General features: G+C 40.1%; 2 protein-coding genes across 5 annotated transcripts in view; one reads left to right on the top strand and one right to left on the bottom strand.

Annotated features, from left to right (window-relative positions):
- ncalda (neurocalcin delta a) overlaps positions 1–3560 on the top strand; it is a 63867-nt gene extending 60307 nt beyond the window's left edge. For all 3 annotated transcript variants that reach the window (XM_029451443.1, XM_029451444.1, XM_029451442.1), the window contains one exon: positions 1368–3560. The gene's annotated coding sequence lies outside the window, so the exon portion shown is untranslated. The remainder of the gene's footprint in view (positions 1–1367) is intronic.
- Positions 3561–5126: 1566 nt separating this feature from the next.
- grhl2a (grainyhead-like transcription factor 2a) lies at positions 5127–16606 on the bottom strand. 2 transcript variants are annotated; one of them, XM_029452582.1, is made up of 15 exons: positions 16254–16606; positions 15425–15611; positions 14420–14857; positions 14213–14268; positions 13583–13841; positions 13306–13417; positions 12218–12312; positions 9043–9201; positions 8854–8911; positions 8477–8616; positions 8351–8388; positions 8006–8094; positions 7815–7900; positions 7575–7639; positions 5127–6418 (listed from the first exon to the last, which is right to left on the bottom strand). In XM_029452582.1, the coding sequence occupies exons 1-15, from the start codon at positions 16265–16267 to the stop codon at positions 6301–6303; spliced, it is 1914 nt and encodes a 637-aa protein (XP_029308442.1). In that variant the 5' UTR covers positions 16268–16606; the 3' UTR covers positions 5127–6300. The 2 variants fall into 2 exon arrangements, with proteins under 2 accessions (XP_029308442.1, XP_029308443.1); XM_029452583.1 differs by having other exon boundaries at positions 13685–13841.
- Between the last annotated feature and the right edge of the window lie 3851 nt (positions 16607–20457).

Below are 20457 nucleotides of genomic sequence, written 5' to 3'. Positions count from 1 at the left end.
TTTTGGAGCAGTTGTTGAAGGTGTTGATGCTCTGAAGAAGCTTCTTATTCTTTAAGCCCACGTGTGTAGGATTTCTGAAACACTGTCTTTGTTGGCACTTGGTAAAAAACTGTGTTCTCTTCAAATGTAAACTCTTCTCAGAAGATTAAAGCCAGGAACTTGGGTGTTTATGACACTTGTAGAGGTTTACTGTCAACAAGCATTCTTTTGGTTCTGTGACTGTAGACTCTCGGTTGCAGCAGCAGGTTGACGGTCAGAAGAGTGTGTCGTCTGCTGTGTGTTGTCGGAAGTTAGTGATTCATAATTCATAATAAATTGGTAATTATGATGGCAATAATGCAGAAAACTAAAGAGAAGTTAGCAAACAGCCGCCTGGCAGATGTCTCCGGTCCCTCTGAATGTTTGTATGACCCTGTAGTTATTTTAGAAGATCCGTCAGCGGCTGAGCTCAATAAAGCTTTTAAACTCTTGACGTTTTATACGGGAAGATAGGAAACTCTGTCACAAGCAGTTACACGGCTGCTTTGTTTTTATTCCCTCGTGCTGTTCGCATCATTAACTAAATAAGAGCGCTGTCAATTCTCTCTTTTTCCTATGAATCATAAATGTAATGTTATTTATTGTCATAGTTTTGAGAAGAGTTATTTTCTATTCTGGATTGAGTTTGTTGTGTGTGTCCCCTTTATTAAGTAGTGTCAGAGCTTCAGCGTGTGACGTTTGACATGTGATCTGTTTAGTGATCATTAGAGATACTTAGGAGCCGTCACTATCAGCTGGTATCCTGCGTAAACTTGTTTGCTGTGTGTGTCAGTCAAGTTTATCTCACGGTTCCTCTCCCATTAAAGTCTCTGCTTGTTTTGGGCCACTGTGTGCAAGGTTGCAAATAAATGAAAAAGACTGTGTTACGATAATATTGGATTTTTCTATGCATCAATGTTATGATGTAACTTTATTTGGCTGAGATGTAATTAACTGGATTTGCCAATAACACACTTTTCTGTTTAGTTTAGTTTAGTTTATCCATTACGAGGCGATGTCTCTAAATGTCTTGTTCCGTCAGTCCATAACCCAAACAGAGAAAAGCAGGACAGCTCCATGTTTGAGAGGCTGAAAAATTATCAAAATAGTTAGTAAATAATCTTTGTGTCGATCGACTGATCGTTGCAGCTCTACTGTGGTGTAGTTTATGTTTGTAGAAACAAAAGTAAAAAGTGACTTGGTGATTATATTTTGAACAGATCCCTTCACAAAACATCTGATGACCTTTTAGCACTTGATACGTTCTCTTTTATATTGTGTCATAATTACCAAACATGAAATGCAACATGTGATAACGACTACGCCTGTTTACCTCCGTCTCCTCGCAGTGCTTCTTTGGGTGACTCCAAATGCCCTTAACTCTCCACTATGGAGCAGACTGATGATGAAGAATGACAAGCTGATGACGATGAAGAAGACCGGCCTTCAACATGCACTGAGGACATCAAAGATGGGCACAGGAGCCAAATTCTCCAGTTGACCCCCTGAGCTGTTTAACTAAACCCTCCAGACCCCAACAAAGACTAAGCCTGAGACTTTCCCAAACCCTCATGAGGTTATCAAGCCCCACTGATTGTAGTTGACCAGGACCCCTCAGTCCTCCTATAGGCACGTCCGAGTATAAAGAAGGTCTGCAGTAGGTTGTATATATACAGTATAAACTGGAGTCTCTGTATCAGTGTCTTTACTTGGCTCTCTGTGCCCCTCAAGGCTCCATCCGGGGCGACACAGAGCCTCTGTCACTCTAATGTGTATCATAGACAGAGTGTGTGCATGAGACAACAAGAGGCAGAGAGAGAAGATGGTGTTGAATAACAGGACATACTGTAGGTGAGATTATTTAACCTGCAGAGAGGACTTGTGAAGTTTGTCCTTCACTCAGAACGAGTACTGCTTTTAGTTTTCCTCTTTTCTACTGTGAGAATGTGTACATGTGTTTGTGTATTTTGCAAACTTGATAGACTTTGTTTCATATTTTGTGCTGGGACAAAATTACATGAACGTGTAATATTATGCTACTATGCATATGCGCCCTACTCAGTAGTTTGATTGTGTGAAGTCTCACTGATGTAATAGAAGGAAACGCATCCCTTTATCCATCATCTGTTCCAGAGCTTCTTTCATATCACTAAGAATTTGACGGAGAATTTTGGAGTGGCAGTTTATTACTGCGCTCTAGATTAAGGAAAATAGAAAACTAGTCTTTTAAGTATTTGAATACAGTGTAGATATATTAAAGTGCACCTAAATTTGTAAAGCAAATTCAAAAAGTTCAGATTACTCAGTTCGATAATACAAAATGATTTGTTTATTTAAGCTGTCGAGCATGCATAGCAGTTTCTTTTTTTGACATGTACTATGTGAAGAACAGACACTTCTTCACGTTCACTTTTAGATGTTTGCATGTTAAATAGTTGGTTGCAGGGGTGCAGAGACTAAATAACACGTATGCATGTGACTTATGCGCATGTGTGTTTTATGTTTATGGATAATATCAGTGGCTAAACGGCCAGTTGCCCATCCAGCTCTGAGCTCGCTTCTGTATGTTAGTATTGTCATCGTTAGTGCTACCAGTAGTCAGTGTTATTGACAGCGTATGGACTGCCAAAGCTGACACATCTAATGGTTCACATGAATAACATGGAGGGAACACACAACAATCTACACATAGAATAACGACACACTGTTTAATGCTGAGAAGTCAGAGCCGAGAGTACCTGTAACAGAGCCAAATATACACAAAGAGGACAGCATTCTCTCTCAACTTTCCCAATTCTACAGTACACTTGCATCAGCTAGCGCAGTTTACAGTATCACATCAAATGATTGAATGCTATCGGTCACACATTAGTATTGCTGGTGTCCCACTAATAAAAAAGATCCCATTCGATTCAAATGGAAGATCCGATTGGCATTTATTTTGTCCCTCTGTCTTTCCTTCACTGAGCTGTGGAAGGAAAGAGAACAAAGCTCTCCCTGATGTTTTTAAGGAAGTTGAACCAGCAGCAGTGTGACCCTCCCCTGAATGTACCGGAGCCCTCCCCGGGGCACAGCAAGCCGTTTCAGTTATTGCATTATTTTCCAATTATAAAAGCTTTGAATGTTTTACTAAATAACTGCTGTTTTTCTGTGAAAAAAATAAAAAGATGTAGACAAACAAACCGAGAATCACAACTACTGCAATGATACTGTCACCATGTGTTGCTTTTATTGTATTTTTATGATTTTATGATCCTTTTTCTTTTCTTTTTGTTTTTTAAATCTACGTCAGGTGTAACATTTCTGTTAAAACACATAATAGCATCTTGCGGTCAAGTGCCAAATAAAAACAAAACAGTATTGTATAAATTTATACTGTACAATTGTTATCTGTTGAAAAAAATGTTTGTAATTGTTGCATTTTGTAGGTTTTGTATGGTATCCTGTATTTAGTGACTGCAGTTTTGGATCACAGGATTGTTTTTTGGTCAACTTCAAAAAGGCAAGAATTAAATTTACAATTTATTGTGTGCAAGCAATAATGTGGTGTCTGGTTAATTGTAGTAATAGTAATAGTGGTTTCAGTGACAGCAGCACAGATACACTTCAGCCTATATTAGCTTATTGAAGACATATTGTATCGTGTATGTGTTCGTCCCAAAGCTACAAGCTACTGTAGAGACGTTAACGACGGAACCGTTTGTTTTCACGTATTTTATGAGAGAGAGCACTGACTAACTATAAAACGTCCCACTCAGTACTTATATAGTCCACAATTCTTCCAAAAACAAATTCAATGAATGTATGTATGACTAGCCCGAATTAACTTTTGTATATCGATATGGTTATTAGCTTCAAAATGTATTGCTAAGGTAAGTAAGTTAGTAATGCTAATAACATGCCAGCAGGACATTTGTTTTACATGTTAGCATATTTAATTTTGATAATTAGCACCATTAACTGAAGCTGAATATCACTACCTTTTCAGGAGGTTGGTCATAATCTAAAGTATTGAACTATATTAATATTGACATGTATGACAGCGCTACATGAAAAGTAGAGAACATGAATGTCTGTAGACTTATCGGTTCAGCTTGCTAAAATGACATCACTGAGCTGCAGTCTGTGTGAAGTACTTTGATGCGTGATGACAGAGAGGAACACGGTGAAATAACCTCTTAGAAGGCTGAATATTGATATGTCTCAATCTTCTGAACGCATCTTCAATAACTTTTTGTTCTGGAGGTGACAGGATGCAGAAGCTCAGAGCTGTCACCCCAAACCATATCAGTCAGTACCATGTCACCACTTCCTGTTAGGGATACCCTTTATAAAGGTTGTAACTAATGGTTTTTATTAAGAGTTCTTTATAAATCAGAGTAATGTGTAAAACGTGGTCTGAAGATTTCTTAGTATAAAGCAGGACCTTTAGCTTCGTATTAAGAGACTGAACGTAACTTTTAGCAAAGCTTCAATATCATTTCTAAGTGTTACATGTTTGTAAATGATCTCCTGTGGAGATCTGATACCGTTTTTCCAAAATGGAACACAAGCTTTATACCTAAGAACGCAGCATTTACTTACAAAGCTTTCTGTAAAGTTATATATTTAGAATTATTTTCCTTTGTCATGTTTTGTTGTCTTCCAAATTCACCAGAATTTAAAAAACTCCCCATGTTGTAACAGTGAGCACGTATCCGTTTCCTCTGCCAGTCACGATACCGAGCCTCGACACTTAGGAATGGTTATGCATGGCACTTATTCCTAAATCTAATAAGAGCAAATTGCATCATTCTAATACTACAATTTTACTCTGAGCGGCTTCACACATACCGGCCCAGGATATTAATAAGAACACCTCTCAGGTCTCCAGGTTTCAGCCCTGACTGCAACACCAGACGACCACTTTCCTCAAGGAAACGCTCTGCACCAAAATCCACTTAACAACTTTTAGAGCATTTATAGGATTTTTCATAACCTAGCAACTAAAAAGGTGTTCTCAAAAATGATGTATAAATATAAACTATATACTATACTACTATATAAACTTTAGCCTTTATAAAAGGGTGCTTTATTAGAAAGAAAAAAATGAATAGCGAGACAAGTGACTGCATATAAAACTATATTTATTGACTAATTTAAAAGACTGTACATTATGGTGCATAAAGCAAATGAAGGATACTGAAGCAGTCAGTGAGTCAGGTGTAAACACAGGCAGTGAGTGGGGACAGAGCGATTACACTGTTAAGCTCTGATGCTTTGCAGTAGCCTCAGAAAAGGATTGTGTCAATGAATAGAGCAGTTGGGTCTCTCAAGCCACCAACTAATGTCATGAACACTAATGACTACAGTCTCCTCAGCAAGAGGAAAAACAATAAACACATGAACAGAGGAAGCAAAACAGTTTAACAGCATCCTGGAGACTCACTGTCTTGTTCCATAATGGAGCCTCATGCGATTAGAGACGCTGAGACACCAGCATGTAATCACTGTCTGCCAAAAGTGTTATTCCACTTGCACCGATGGGAAACAGTGAAAGTAAGACCAATCAATAAAAAAAAGACAGACAACCACAAAAGATTAGAGTGAGTTCACTTTGAATCATGACATGACAACTCTTTGAGATGCATCTAAAAGATAATTATATACATACAGAACAATAAGCCATTACCATGAACGGTTAAGTGCCGGCAAAAGATGTTGCATAGATGAGACGTGAGTCATTTAAAAGCTTCCACCACTAGAAGAGATAACAGGGTGGCAGAAGGCACAGAGGAAGGAAACAGCAGTCGCTGCTGTTAATCCAATAAGACTATAGACGGTATACTGTGCCGTCTTCTTCCTGAGGAACCCCAACATGTTGGCTGTGTGCTTAGTGGTGACCTGAATAAACACCTCTCTCCTGAAGCACCAAGTACTGAAAGGTTAATCAGGTGGTCAAGACTTGCACAGGTAGTAAGACAGGAAATATCAAACATTCTCCTCCCTAAACCACAGATCTGGGCACTTCTGTCTGTTTTCAAAGTTAAGCCTGCGTTCCTAATGTAAGAACTGCTCCTACAGCAGGTGATGTAGTAAACAGGTGCTGCAGGTGGATGTGCATTGTGTCTGGTGGATGGAGTTTAGCCAATGATCCATGTAGGAGAACAAACAGAGACTCTTATGCACATTTGTGTGATCTAATACTGCTAGCAATGTTCACATTTACTACACACGACCTGTCTGAAGCGCCACCAGCCTGGATCACCGCTGCCGGACGATATGACGACTGGTGGCTAACAACTATCCGATTTCTGACAATGTGACGCGTAAGGATTCTGCTGAGCTCTCGATAGACAGGATGAAGGTGTCCTCGTTGGAGTAGTGCTGGATCATGTTGTCATCCATGTTCACCAGGACCCTGAGGAAGACGAAACACATTTTCGTACTACATTCATACTTCGAGGCAAAGTCTACAGGGAACTGAAGCTTCCTTGAGTTGATCTGCATGTTATCTAAGCCATGCTCGCCGTCAGCATGGCTCTGTGATGGTGATGTCGGTCTGTAGGTGGGTCCATCACTGTGGTCAAGAAATATCTCAACAACTTTTTAATGGAATGGATTGCCATGAAATGTTTAAACACATTCATGGACCCCAGGGGATGAATCCTAGCGACTCTGGGGATGAATCCTAGCGACTCTGGGGAGCCCCTGCCACTATGAGGTTGTCGTTTTTTTTGCTTTTTAAGGAAATGCCTCAACAACTGTTTGACGGATTGCCATGGATTTAGTTACTGGTTCTCGTGATCCCTCACTTTAGCTCTAGTGGCTTCGTTAGTTTAATGTTTGGAGTTTAGGTTGAAATGCCTCAACAATTGTTTGATGGATTGCCATGAAATTAAGTTCAGCCATTCATTTGTCCCACGGGATGAATTGAAATAGAGAATACATTACCTAAACCTACTTTGGTTTATGACCAAATACCAGTGGTGGACAATAACGCAGTACATTTACTCAAGTACTGTACTTAAATACAGTTCTGAGGTACTTGTAATTTACTTGAGTATTTCCATTTCCTACTTTTTTATACTTTCGACAATTCATACATCTACAATTCAGAGGCAAATATTGTTCTTTTTGCTCCACTACATTTATTTGCTAACTTTAGTTACTTTTATTGATCTCTTGATGAAACTCACAAGGTACCAGGCAGTACATAGTCAAATAATAATAATAATAATAATAAAATACAATATTACAATGTATATTATTCTGAAATGGGCCATTGTGTACTTTTTACTTTTGGTACTTAAAGTATATTTTGATGCTAATACTTGTACCAGAGTATTCTACAGTGTGGTAACTTGTTCTTATGTAAAAGATCTGAATAATTCCTCCAATGCTGCAAAATACCTGCAAAACTAATGGCATTCCCATCAGCCTCAGCTTGTACTTTGTATTTAGTTCTAATTAGCAAATGTTAGCATGCTAACACACAAAATTAAGATGAACATGGTAAACATTATAACTGCTAAACGCTCAATGCACCACTGTGCCTGAGAACTCCTCTCACTCACCCTTTTTTGCTTTTTTGGTAAACTTTGGCCACCTTGTCAACAGGCACTGCATATTTCTCTGAGATCTGTGAAACGCAGTGAAGAACAACATGTTGAAGCACCATGAGGCCCTAGCTGTATAATCAGCATCTAAAAACAATTGTATAAATGATCTAATGATGAATCCTGTTTAGCACAATGGATGCAATGTCTTATTGTTTTGGCCTAAAGCGGCTCAAACAATACTTCATTAATACTCACGGCCTCCATCAACGCTTTTAGGGTTGGGGTGTGCAGCATTAAGGCATCGAACACTTCATCACACTCCTTCCTCACATACAGCAGAACTGATGAGGCATGGAACAGACAAGACACAATATTTCATTCATTCAGTCAAATAATAAGGTCCGAGAACAAAAACCTGTGATGAGAGAAAAGCAACATTTACAAACCTTTCTTTTCCAGATCCACTTTGGACTTCTTGTGCTGAGGTGGGCAGACATCTTCCTCAGCAACACATGACGTCCTTTTCATCAGAACACTTCTCACACACACAGACAAACACACACGCACACACACACACACACAGTCAGCATCAAAAGGGAACACAATGGGATCCCTGCTTTGAATGTGTCATTTCTCTAAACAGCAGCAACGTCTTTCTTTATTCTGATCTTTAATGTCTCATGTGGACAGAGTTTAACCCCAAATGCATTAAACAATCTTTAACCATCCGTCCGTGATATGTTCAACAGATCATCAAACCAGAGGTGTGACAATAACAGTAGGATACTCACCCATCTCTGTCGTCCTCTTCAGTTTTGAAAGCAAACACCTGCAAATGAAGTTTAGAGTCAACATGAGACAAGACTGGACCTTCCCCATGTGTGTGTGTTAGACAATGAGAAAGGGAGGGGCCTCACCTGCCCGGCTCTCTGCAGGTTTCCAAAGTGGACGTCAGGAATGAAGAGGACAGGCTGGGAGTCCAGGTCCATCATGCTTTTGAACAGCGTGTTATCAGCCCTCTTAAAGGGTGCGGTCTGCCCTGAATTGCCATTTTTACCTAATCCAGAGAGAGCGGGAACTCAGCATCTGTTGCCAGGCAACCATTCCAAGTACAGATTTGATACGTTGGATGACATTTCACTGGCTTTTTAGTCTTCTGACGGCTAAATGTTTCGCTTTCCTGGACAGGGATTTTAAATCAAGCTCACTCAAATGATATCTGTATATACCATTAAATGCAATTAATATTTCATTATTCAGCCAAACTGAAGAAGAAAAAGAAAATGTTTTTTACCCTTCATCTTCTTCCTGAGCTGCTTCTTCTCCTCATCACGTAGCTTCCTCTCAGCGCCCTGCAAAACACACAAGGGACAGAACAGGCAGAATATCAGAATACGCTCAAAGACAGTAAAAGTAGAGCAAAATCATTTTCATCCAAGTCTAAATGATCCGCTCTTTGTTGAGCACACCAGGGAACTGTCACCTTGTCACAGAAGACCTTGATCTGAGCGAAGGACCTGTGGATAGGCCTGCTGCTGCAGCTGTTGTAACTGTAGGTGTCGATCTGGATGATCAGCGGCATCCCCTTCACGCCCTTCTGCGAGGAGAAGTCTGTGCTTAGACAGTTCACAGAGATAAAGACCTAGGAACCAACAATCACACAGAAGACAGGCTCAATTTCTGCAGTATTGTGACCTAAAACAAGCAGTGAGAGAGATGATTATCAAGCAGTCGTCATACATCAGGGATGCCTAACCACGGGTTACTTCTGCAGGTACGTGGAAATATTGTTTTGTAGCTCAACTAATTTTCAAAAATGCAAATTATGATCCGATTAAAATGAGGAAATCTTATATCGAGTCAGCTGAAAACTAATTAGCAAGCAAGCAGAATTAGAAGAAAGTGTGTTTTGCGTGGTCTATTATTGGTCCAGACCTCTCTGTGCCACAGATTTTAGAAATGCAAGGCATCACTCCAAAATCACTCTTTCGCCGAGCTAAATAATGTAGCAGAGCACATCTGCTGAATCTTTTAAAAGCTTGTGGGGGAAATCTAAATTCACAAAATCTCAACCAAATCGCAGTACAGTCCTATAACTATAAACCATGGGGTGTACACTGTAAACAATACTACTTGTGGTTCTCTTCACATATTTAGCTACATGAATGAACAGATTCTCATGATTAATGATGAGGCCAAACCATCTTTACAAACATAAAGATGATGAATGTTCCAGTTCAACAGGTCCGACAGCCTGAGCAACAGGTCGGCAGAATCAGATAACGGTAGAAATTCTTTACCGCGGCTCAACAGCAATTTTCCCACTACCTGCAGCATCAACAGCATCGTGCCTAAACCTGCAGAGGTGAGGGCTGATTGCTGGAAAGGCCTGGAGCACAAATGAGCCTCCTACACACCTCCACACCTCCACAAACTCACACCTCCACAGACCCAAGCCATTTCAATTTCTCCAGAAGCACTGGAGGTGTTGCTGCTAGCAGCTACAAGTGTGTGCGTGTGTGCGAGGCTTGTTGTGTTTGCACGTACTGCATGTTGAGCTTTTTAATACCTTCTTAAAAAAAAGAAAAGTTCACGAGGGCACTGATAAGTGGCTGTTCAGTGCCACCTGCTCAGGCACAAACAAAAATCAGTCATATTGTAGGAAGCAGCTCGTCTCTTTCATGGACACATTTCAGACTCCAACACAATGACGATGGTGATTGTTGCTTGGCAACAGCAGAGCCATGCCAAAACAAAAAACAAAACTGATCATATGCATCAAAAATACTAATTTTGTATGTCAGCCCCTCAGAGCCTGATTAGACATCCAATTATGTCTGGAAACCAACATTTCTAGGTAGCACAACAGAGAGAAAGAGACACGATAGCAGTGACATGTGAGCCCACAGACTTCCTCACAATAACAGAAGTGTTCTTTCTCAACCTCCTCAACTTTATGTCCAGCTCCTGGGTGGAGGATTATGAGGGAAACTGCACAGGTCAGTGTGCAGCAGCATGATAATGACATCCACCATCACCAAAACCAGTCAACATGCTCAACACCAAGCATGCAAACACTGATCCGACCACATGTGTATGCATGCCTGTATGTGTGCCCCACTGGCTGGCTGATGGCCGCCGCTGTGCAAAGTGGTTACCGCTGATGACTCATCAGTACTGATACACACACCGTTGGCCATGCCAAGAACACCTCAACATGTTGACCGCTGGGGTCGGGGCTCTTTAAGCGTGACGAGATGAGGGCATTGTAGATGAAATTAATACTGCAATATTAAAGAGTTTTCATGAAAAATAAAATGCTCAAATTGATGTGCAGCTCAACTAACTGTGGTCTACTTTTATGCATTACATCAGTCAACCTTGTTTTAAAACAATAAGACTAAGAGAGTGTATGAACATTATTTGGGGTTACATTTAGGAGCAGGAATGGGCATTTTCCTTCTCCAGATATTTACTTTTTTCAGCCTTCTCTTGCCAGGTTAGTAACAACTGACTTTAATGTGCGCAGATGCTTATAAAGCTAACAAGTCCTCACCTGAATTACTTTTGTCCCTAATAGTCTACAGCCACGCCAGCTCCTCTGTGGGGCTGTAAGTAGGCACTGTAATGCTTTGTGTGCAATGCTAACATCAGCATGATCACTATGACTGATGTTTAGCAGATCATATAAAACATTTTTAGCATGTTGGGCTGCTAAATAAATCTATTTAGAATTAAGGAAGTGGTGCACTTTAGAACTCTTGTGGCCAAATTGAGTATTAAAACAACAAATATTTAACAGATAAAAAGAAAACTGACAAATATTATCCTGGCAAAAACATTTTCTTCCTCCTGTTCTTAAGTCAGTTAACACAGGAGAGAAAACTAATGGAAAATGGATCCACTGCCGATAATGATAGAATACAATGATAGCTGAAGGGATGTTTGAGATGTAGTTGCTTTGCATCTACACAAAGTCTACAGTACATTCAAAATAACAGAATATTATTGTAGTCAGGTGTACAACAAGTATGCAGAAAAAGACTATGCTGAGTGAACCTCCGCCTGAACACACTAAAAACAATTCCAGTGAAATTAAGGTTTATGCCAAACAGTAAATATTTGTCCACAAACAAAGCTGTAATTGCACTCTTACAATGAGGCTGTTTGTGAAGTTCTTATTACGTGTCAACCCAAAACACCCTGAGGGGGGGCTGATGCTGTGTGTGTGGGTGTCTATGTGTTTACTTTTTATTCAATTAACCACCTTTACAATGGGGACATCTGAATAGCTCCTTTCAGGTGCTATGCAGCGTGCCCGGCATGTTTGCAATTTGAAATATCACCCAACAAAAAGCAAGAGATGCTCTCTCTGTCATGGAAGACAAGAGTGTTGGGGTGGATGGAGCAAGCACATTCTCCACCAACTATTCTGTGGTCTCATGGAGTAATCTTTCCCACAAGACTTCTGTACTAACAAAAAGAAAGAGAAATATCACCAAATTAATTTGTCAACTGCCTGAGTGAGTGTGAGAGTGAAGGTGAGAGAATAAAGAGTGAATGCGATTTCATTTGACTCGTTTCAATTGTAGATCAATCATTTCCTGCTTTGACTTTTAAACAGCACATTCCCCTTGTTCTTCTGAAGCATGTTTTACCTTAGCTTCTTCACTGACATCCCATGTGAAAGAGACTGCGTTGAAGGCAATTTCCTCCACATTCCCAATCGTGCTGAAGCTCTCCTTGTAGTCGGCTGCATGCAAAGTGAAGATCAGAGAACACGGTTTCAGTCGAGGTTAGGCTCTGAAGTTTTGTGTCAGCCTAATTTTAACATTACGGGGGGGTCTTTCAAAATGTTGGCACATGCAACAATACAACAAAAAAATACTGCATTTAAAATCCCTCAAAATGTATTAAGCATAATTAGCATTTTATGTTTTCTTGGGAAATTATTGGACCTTTAACACTTCATTCAATTAAAACAAACCTGAGAGTCTCTAACGACTCATCGACACTGCCTTTTAGGGGTAAAAAGCCTAAAAGGTTGTAAACCACTAGTCTAATTTCCAGTTCATCAGTTTACATTAATTTTTAAGTGCATCTTACATACGGTATCTATGTCACAATCTAGCATCTTCTCACCTGTGAAACACTTTTGTCAACAAATCAAGTTCAAAATTAGCAAAAATTACCATTAGGTCATTGTCACTACCTAAAACACTCAACTTCTCATTAAATGGTCTTATGTCCACCCTCATGCATTAGGTTATACATTCTAACATGGTACTGGCATGCATTTACCGCAGACAAATCCACCACAGTGTCTGACATCTGTGCCTCATTCCATTAGGTTTTCATCCACAGGTCGAGGCCTGTCTCCTGCTGATCGTACAGGATATGGCTTCAGTCCAGGCCCCCACCTATTTCTCCAGTAACGTCTATGCAAATGAAGACCCATTGGCTGTCTATTCACAGTGCTCTTGTGGGAATCGAGGATTGACAGTTATTCAAATTGGGCCGGGTTTCACCTCAGGATATGTGACGGGATCCTCCTGGAGGCTCCTGCAGGTCTGCCACCTGCTTTCTCTCTTTAACACAATGGTTTTGAGGACCTTATGTGACAGAATATCTATAACTAAGTGTGATATTCAAGCCAACTTTGTATTTGGGCCTATTCCTGTTCTACTTACAAACCTCATCAAGGCAAGAATGTTGCAAGCAGGCCTGTCAACAAGAAACATCTTACCAATGTCCAGGACTCTCTGTTTGGCAGTGTGCTGGCGGGAGTGCCAGTATTTCCAATTCTTCAGCTGCTCGTCTCTGCACTTGTCTTCTCCAAAGACAACCATGATAACACTCTGAAGTAGAAACAAAGATATACAAGATATATTAAGGTATAATCAGGTCCAGAGTAAAATGTATCAAAAACCAATATAATATTTCTCCCCAACAATAAGCTCAACGTAAAACCCTCACGCTATAACTCCACGCTTCCTCTCCATGAACTATCTCCCAACCCTCACCTGTACAATACTGTCCCGCTGCAGCTCAGAGCCTCCCATGGTGCTTTGCTCATTACTGGATGGGCCCCCATCAGGCCTGTGTGACGGCATCGGCCCACTCACCCGCACTTTGCCTCTGGGCTGACGTAGGGGCGATTTGAAGCCGGCTTTCGACAGTGTCAACGCGTAGAACTGGCCCCGGTTCATGTACACCATCGGTCCTTCTCCCTGCCGTGGCCGCAGCGACATGCTGGCCTCCAGACAGTACTGAAAGCTGTCCCTGCAAGAACATAAACATGCATTTCATGACAATACAGTATCTCAATTTCAGCCTCTTGGGGCAAAAACTGTGGGAACATGTATGTGGACCAAGTGACCGACAAACACAGCGAGCTGGTCGTAGCTAATAATAATCTATACATCTGTGACTCAGGTTAACAGAGAGCTCTTGTTCATCTTCAGTAGGAATGAATGGGCTTCCAGCTAGAGCCACAGAAAGGCTGTGGAAGTCATTAGTATAGACTTGGTTTTGGTCTTTACATGTCCACAATAACAAATACATAGAATACTGCAAACCTTATCTTTTATCACCTGATAAACATTTACATTAAAAAAAATATTGAATCTGTCGGTTTAAAACTTGTAACTTACATTGATAGGCTGTAGTTGAATTCATCAACGGCTGAGGAGGGACTTCTGTGATACATCTGTTAAAGGAGAATATACACTGTGTTTCAAAAGGAGAAGTACAGGAAACTGTCAATAATGAAGCAAAACAATCCTACAAGTGTGATCCTGGCTTACAAAGTAAGGCATAAGAGCACCTCCACCTCATCCCCCTTGTATAACAAGTCTCACCTCTCCTTCCACTGCGTCCTCAAATGTGCTATCTGGAGTGCTTCTCTCTACATCTTTCAAGTACCCAGCACGGGACAAATCATAGTGGCTCTGCTCGTAAACCATCCTTATCTGCTCTCTGGGTTCTTCTCGGTTGGAACCTCCAAAGCAGGAAGCTCCCATGGATGTCTGACCCTCTGTCTTCACCAGAGCCAGAGCCGCCCCACCTCCACCTTTACCATCATCTCCTCTAGTGTCTCCTGAGGGGCAGGTAGCTCCATACTTGGAGCCCTGGTGTTCTGTAGTGGTGTTGTTGTTTAGAGAGAGGTTGACAGGCATGGATCTGAGAGCATGAAGATGGTGATCTAGTGAGTCCAAGCTGCCGCAGTTATCTGGCCCAACAGCAGAGGGTTCTGGGGGTTTAACACCGCTGGAGGCACGTCTCCTCTCTATGGGAACCTGACAGGGTTATAGCAAATACAAAAATATGATGGGAAAAAAATGAGAACATATGTTATGTGACAACCGTCTGATTATACAGGGCTTAACACTAACTTTTAAAAGCGGTTTCCAGGCTGACAACCAGACATCAGCTTTTGGTTGCCGAAACGGAAAATGTGGTTGCCGTTTTTAGTCACCTTATATTATGAGTGATTAAGGTACCATGCAATTATACGTTAGCTTAAATTTGAAAATAAAAATAAAAAAGATTACTTAAAAATAAAGATTTATTACAGTAACCGAACAAAACCCCACAGTCAAACAACTTAATTTGCATAACAAACACAGGTGAGCACAGTAAGTAACACGAGTAAACGCACTAACACACATGAAGAGTTGTCTGGTTCCAGTTCTGGCTGTAACAGCATATGTATGTATTTGTTGTAAGTAGTTTCCACTGATGCCAACAAGAGGCCAAGAATTGGTTTGCCAATATTTAAAATAAATAAATAAAATAAAAACTGTAACTGTCGAGCCCTGTTATATCATGAGTATATATTGACTGTAATGTCAAACTTTCCACACCTTGTAGTAGTCATACAGCAGTGCTAGTGCTGATGCACTGTCTTCATCTCCGTTGATGCTCATCATGGCCTTAGTGGCAGCAGTCAGGGGGTTCTCCAGGTAGCTCCTCCATGCCTCGTCCTCACTGCTGTACACTCTGCGAGAGGGCACCAGCACTTCATTTGGTACCACCACTACCAGCTGTTTACTGAGAGGACCATGGGACAATGTGAAGAGACAATAAGCCATGTTGGTATTGTAAAGCCAATCTGTCATTAACAGAAGCTACTGCCAAGCCACGAAGTGTGCCCAAGGCTGTTTCTCACCAAGCTTCAATGTAACTGCTATGTGAAGGGAGATTATGTTAAGTTGACTTCTCTATATCACAATTACACAACAAAAAAATGTATTGATTCAGTTCTAAAAATGTCAAGCTAAAATGAGAGTTATTTCTAAGAATGTCATCATTCAAGGAGGCTGGCAGGAAGAGCACACATTGTACAGTCTTTATGTTCACAGTAAGGTAAAAATACTTTGCATTAATTATGGTACATATTAAAACAACACTTAACTAGATATCAATAAATGACAGTAAGGTACATAATCACTATACAATTAAAATTATATCATATGTATATATATATATATAGATTTTGGTCATTTCTGAAGTGTCTGTTATTCATTTAGGGCATTGTATATGTAGTATCACTACTTGGTAGAAACTCCCCTGAGAAAGGTTCTGCTGACTGTGCAAAGAACAACGAGATAAAATGCAAGTAAAATATTTTAAGCCCTTGTACAATTTGGAGTAAAAATTATTACCCGCAATATTAATGTCATTGTGTCTTACCTGTCCAGGTCCATGTTGACTCCAGGACTTGCTTGAGAAACTGGACTTTCTAGTTAGTGCAGGTAGGTTTGTGTGGGATACTGAGAAAACTAGGCGTGTAAGAGACTGGTTCTATTTAACCTCTCAGTCCAAACAACCAATGAAGTCCTCTGTTACCTTGCGTTCTCACATACATACAAATGTCTTTGATGTCAGGTCAAATTTGAGCCTAAGCCTAATAAATAAAAACAGTTTTCTCGCACGTGTTTGGTTTGTATCCTGTTTGGAGAAGCTGGTACATTGAGAGATGGGCACTGCAGCATATGAAGAGGCAGGATAAACAAGGAAACGAAAGCTGCCTTGCTGCTTGAAAAGATGTTTATACACAGGTGACATAGCGTTTCCCCATTGGTGAACAGGGAGGGGAAGGGCGTGACGGGAAATGGGCAAAAGGTGGACACGCCGATATTAAAATTCAGTTTGTGTCTTCAGCGGTGGATTTCTTCAAAACTGCTCTCTGGTAACATAAGTGAATTACAACAGACATTATTTCGCTCAATTGGGCCACCGTTTAAAGGACAATCGTATCTAAGACATTCAATTAACATTTTTGACTGAAAGTGTCAGATAATCAGCGATAAAGTGATACTGATAGAAACACGTCCCCTCTCCTTTAGCTGATGATGAGACAAATGATTAATATAACCACACAGTGAAAAGGAAAATAATGCCTATAGTGTTAAGGTTTGTGAAGTAAATTACTCCTGATTGTATTAATCCACACTTGAAAGACTATCATATGTATTTGTCTACCTCAATCAATATGTATTTCTGCACTATTAATGTATTTTCTGCACTGAATGTACAATGTGTCAAGCACAATATTGAATGTAAACACAATAGGAACACTTCCCCTTTAAGAGAACAGGTCAACAACCATCACTTCCTGACTGCTGACGGAGCAGCGTGATGGCGCCAACGGGGACCAATGAGGAGAAGGTCAACGCCTACTTCATGTATTAGATTAGATGTTTATGCGCCATTGTACATACTCTTGAGCGGAGCCGTCAGACCGCAACCTGGGTGTTTCTTAGCCATGCAGTCTGTGGAAACAGTGATGTGATTAGTGTCCTCAGCTGACAATATTCTCTATGTTTGATTTATCACGTTAATAAATATATCGATTTAACTAGAAGATTGCTGTTTTGATTCGACATTCAAGCTCCGAGTTCTTCATCTTTTTCCTCAAAAGGTCCTACTTACTGTGGGCTAATGTGCCAGAGACAACATGGTCTCTATCATTGTTATACTGTACAGGTGTTCATTTGCATGACGAAAGTATGTAGCTGGTCTGAGTAAACTTGGCCTTGTTGTCTGTACCGTGACACCTTGTGGTAGGCATTTCATTTTGCAGCATGCAGACAGAAAATGTTAATCAAATATGTAATCCACAAATGTAGTTGGCTATGCGCGTTATTTTTAGACATGTTTTATATGGGTAAAGGGCTGATTTACGCTCATAAACGTTTGTACGTTCGTATTTTACTTTATTTATTGCTGTAAATGGCCTTGAATCAATGCTGCCTTTACGTGCTGTCAGAAATGTTCCCATCCCACCTACAACACCAACGTTTCAGTCGCAACCACTGACAACACTTGAAGCAGCATAGTGTATGGCATGCGCATTAGCGCAGTGAGGACAAACTACTGGAAGCTGCGGAAAGTTCAGAGAATGTAACATAGCGTTTCTTTCATTTATACATTTATTTTCACTGGTAAGGCATTCACATAATGTTTATTAGGACTCCTAATGACTAATATCTATGAGCATGTGTTCCTCCAAACTATTCTACCTAACCTAGCGTCAGCAATAGCAACCGGCTAACAGAATGCTCGCCTCTCTTGATTAGTGGGAAATAAAATGTCTGTCATTTATTCTATAAATGTACCCAAAGATCTGAGTGTTGTTGTCCTAAGACGACCCTGTCTCCCACAGTGTCCCTTCGCAACCGTCGCTCTTAAACTAAATGCTCGGCGGCTAGCTAACGTAACTGCCAAACCAGGGGGTCTGATTCATTACCTCTGTATAATTAGAATAACTCACCTTCCCCTGTCAGTATCAGTCAAAAACAAAGTTAATATAACCATATCACTGACCTAGTTCTAGGATTATGTCTTTAATAACTTTGAATATCTGCAGCCTGATTTTCTTCGGGGAAATTTCTACGTTAATGGCCTTATCCCCGTGACCCAAAAAAGTGGCAATTAACCTAGTTCTTAAAGATATTTCACAGCCACTGCTACTGCTGTCTTTCCCGTTTTGAAGTCTGAGGCTGCTTCATCTGAGGCTACAACTGGTGTAACTGCTTTGTGTTTGTGCTTCTTTCAGTCCCTCTGTGCTTTACATGTTCCTTTCCATCCCCTTCAGAAGGTTCTAGGTTTTATAGTCTTTCTCAGTTATGGCTCATCCCCCTCTTCATGGTGTTGTGCTGATCAAATTCATTATAGTTTCTTCAGGTCTAGCATCAGATATGACCCGTGTTCCAGTCACAACAGATGAAAGCCAAAAAGCAGGTAGACAGAACATAAAACTGTTCCTTTATGAGCTTGGTATAATTTAACCATGAAGTGAGGATGGCAATCACATGTCTTCCAGTACTAAGATAAATTAAATTGTTCTCAACGATGAGATTTTTTTTTGTGTGTGTATTAAAGAGACTAGAGTAAGTATTTATAAGGCAAAGCCGGTACCAGATCATCTCACTTAATCATATCATTTTAACCGACTCAGAAAGTTGGCTGTGGAGGCTCTGGCCAAATTCAAAATGTTTCCAAAACTGTCCATGTGCCTCTCACATCACATAATTTAGGTAGCAGGTTGGCATTTGTATCATGGTGTAGCCAATAAGGCATCTTTTGACCCATCCATTGATCTTGTGAAAGACCCTATATCTGCCTTTTATGGCGCTGTTGGTGTACCTGGGTAAATGTTATGAGAATTCACTGTAAATAGGCGAGGCCCTGCTGGATGCATCTTCAGTAACACAGTTGGGGCTGATTCAGGAAAGGCTTCTACATTTTGCAATGTTTTAGTTTTTGTATCTTCAGGACAACTTCAATTAGTTCTCATGCAGCTTAATTTAGTTATTAATATAAGAGTGTTTTATGCAGGGGTGTTACTTAAACTGCCTGTCCGTGGTCTTTTTTTCCAAATTGGATCTTTTACAAACTTGTCCTAATTTTCCAGAGATTGTTCTTGGGCCAGTACTGAAGGCAGACACACTGTAGACTGCTACCCTCTCTTGGTTTGTGCCAAAAAACAAAAACAAAGTTTTATCTTTGAATTTATGCAATATTTCTATCTTATCATTTCAAAATGTTACGCTCAAAAGTCCAGCTTGTCCATGGGCTCTACCAACATTAGGACTTTTAAGGGCTCCCAATGTTTCAGGACAAGCTTGGAATTTAGAATAAAATGTGATTTGGCACCGGCTCAGCTGAACAACGTTGTAATACTGAGATAATTGGACGTAATCTGCATCCAAATTCAATGTACTGTAAAAACCCATTATGGATTTTTGACTGATGATAATAATTTAAAAGATTTCAAGAAAACAAGTCTATAGTTTTTGTTGATATGAAGAATCATTTAAACATTGTGCTAGACTACAAATAAACGTACAGACATTGCATTGCGTCCACTCAGAATTTCATGAAATATGTCTTGTTATTGTCCAATGTGTAACTTTCTCATGTTTCTCATGAGTTGTATGTATGTATGTTGTATGTGCTAACAGACAGATTGAATTTATAAAAAGGAACCTTTTTTTGGATACAACACTATGCTTAAGTCTGGACTGAAAATCAGCCTTGTTTTCACTTATGATAATCATTTCTTTGTCTCCTCAATTGTATGTATAGCCTTTTAATAAAGATGTTACTTTGATATGAACCATTGCTAAGATTTCATTTCTTTCTCATGTAAAAATTTCCACTTTTTAAAAGTTATTTGTTTTTTGAGTTATTTGTGTGAGTGTTTGTGTTAGGTTGCTTAATGGCTTTTGAACTTCCACCTACTGTACTGATTATTAGTGTAACGCTTATTCAGACCTCACCTGGTTGAAACTAATGTGTGCTGTAGTTATTAATCTACTATAATCACTATCATATTACAGTGATCACTCATATACACCATCTATAAACCGTGCGATGAAGGTGTAAATGA

This window comes from Cottoperca gobio, chromosome 16, assembly GCF_900634415.1.
Source record: "Cottoperca gobio chromosome 16, fCotGob3.1, whole genome shotgun sequence".
NCBI lineage: Eukaryota > Metazoa > Chordata > Actinopteri > Perciformes > Bovichtidae > Cottoperca > Cottoperca gobio.
The sequence above is the reverse complement of the archived record's forward strand: the minus strand, read 5'-3'. Positions and strand labels throughout refer to the sequence as shown.

Excerpts from the sequence above, each read along its gene's own strand:
- grhl2a (XM_029452582.1), bottom strand. Across the intron at positions 9,202-12,217 it reads ATGTCAGTGAAGAAGCTAAG|GTCTTTATCTCTGTGAACTG; the intron begins GTAAAACATGCT and ends GTTGGTTCCTAG. Across the intron at positions 8,389-8,476 it reads ACCTGCAGAGAGCCGGGCAG|GTGTTTGCTTTCAAAACTGA; the intron begins GTGAGGCCCCTC and ends CTTCATTTGCAG.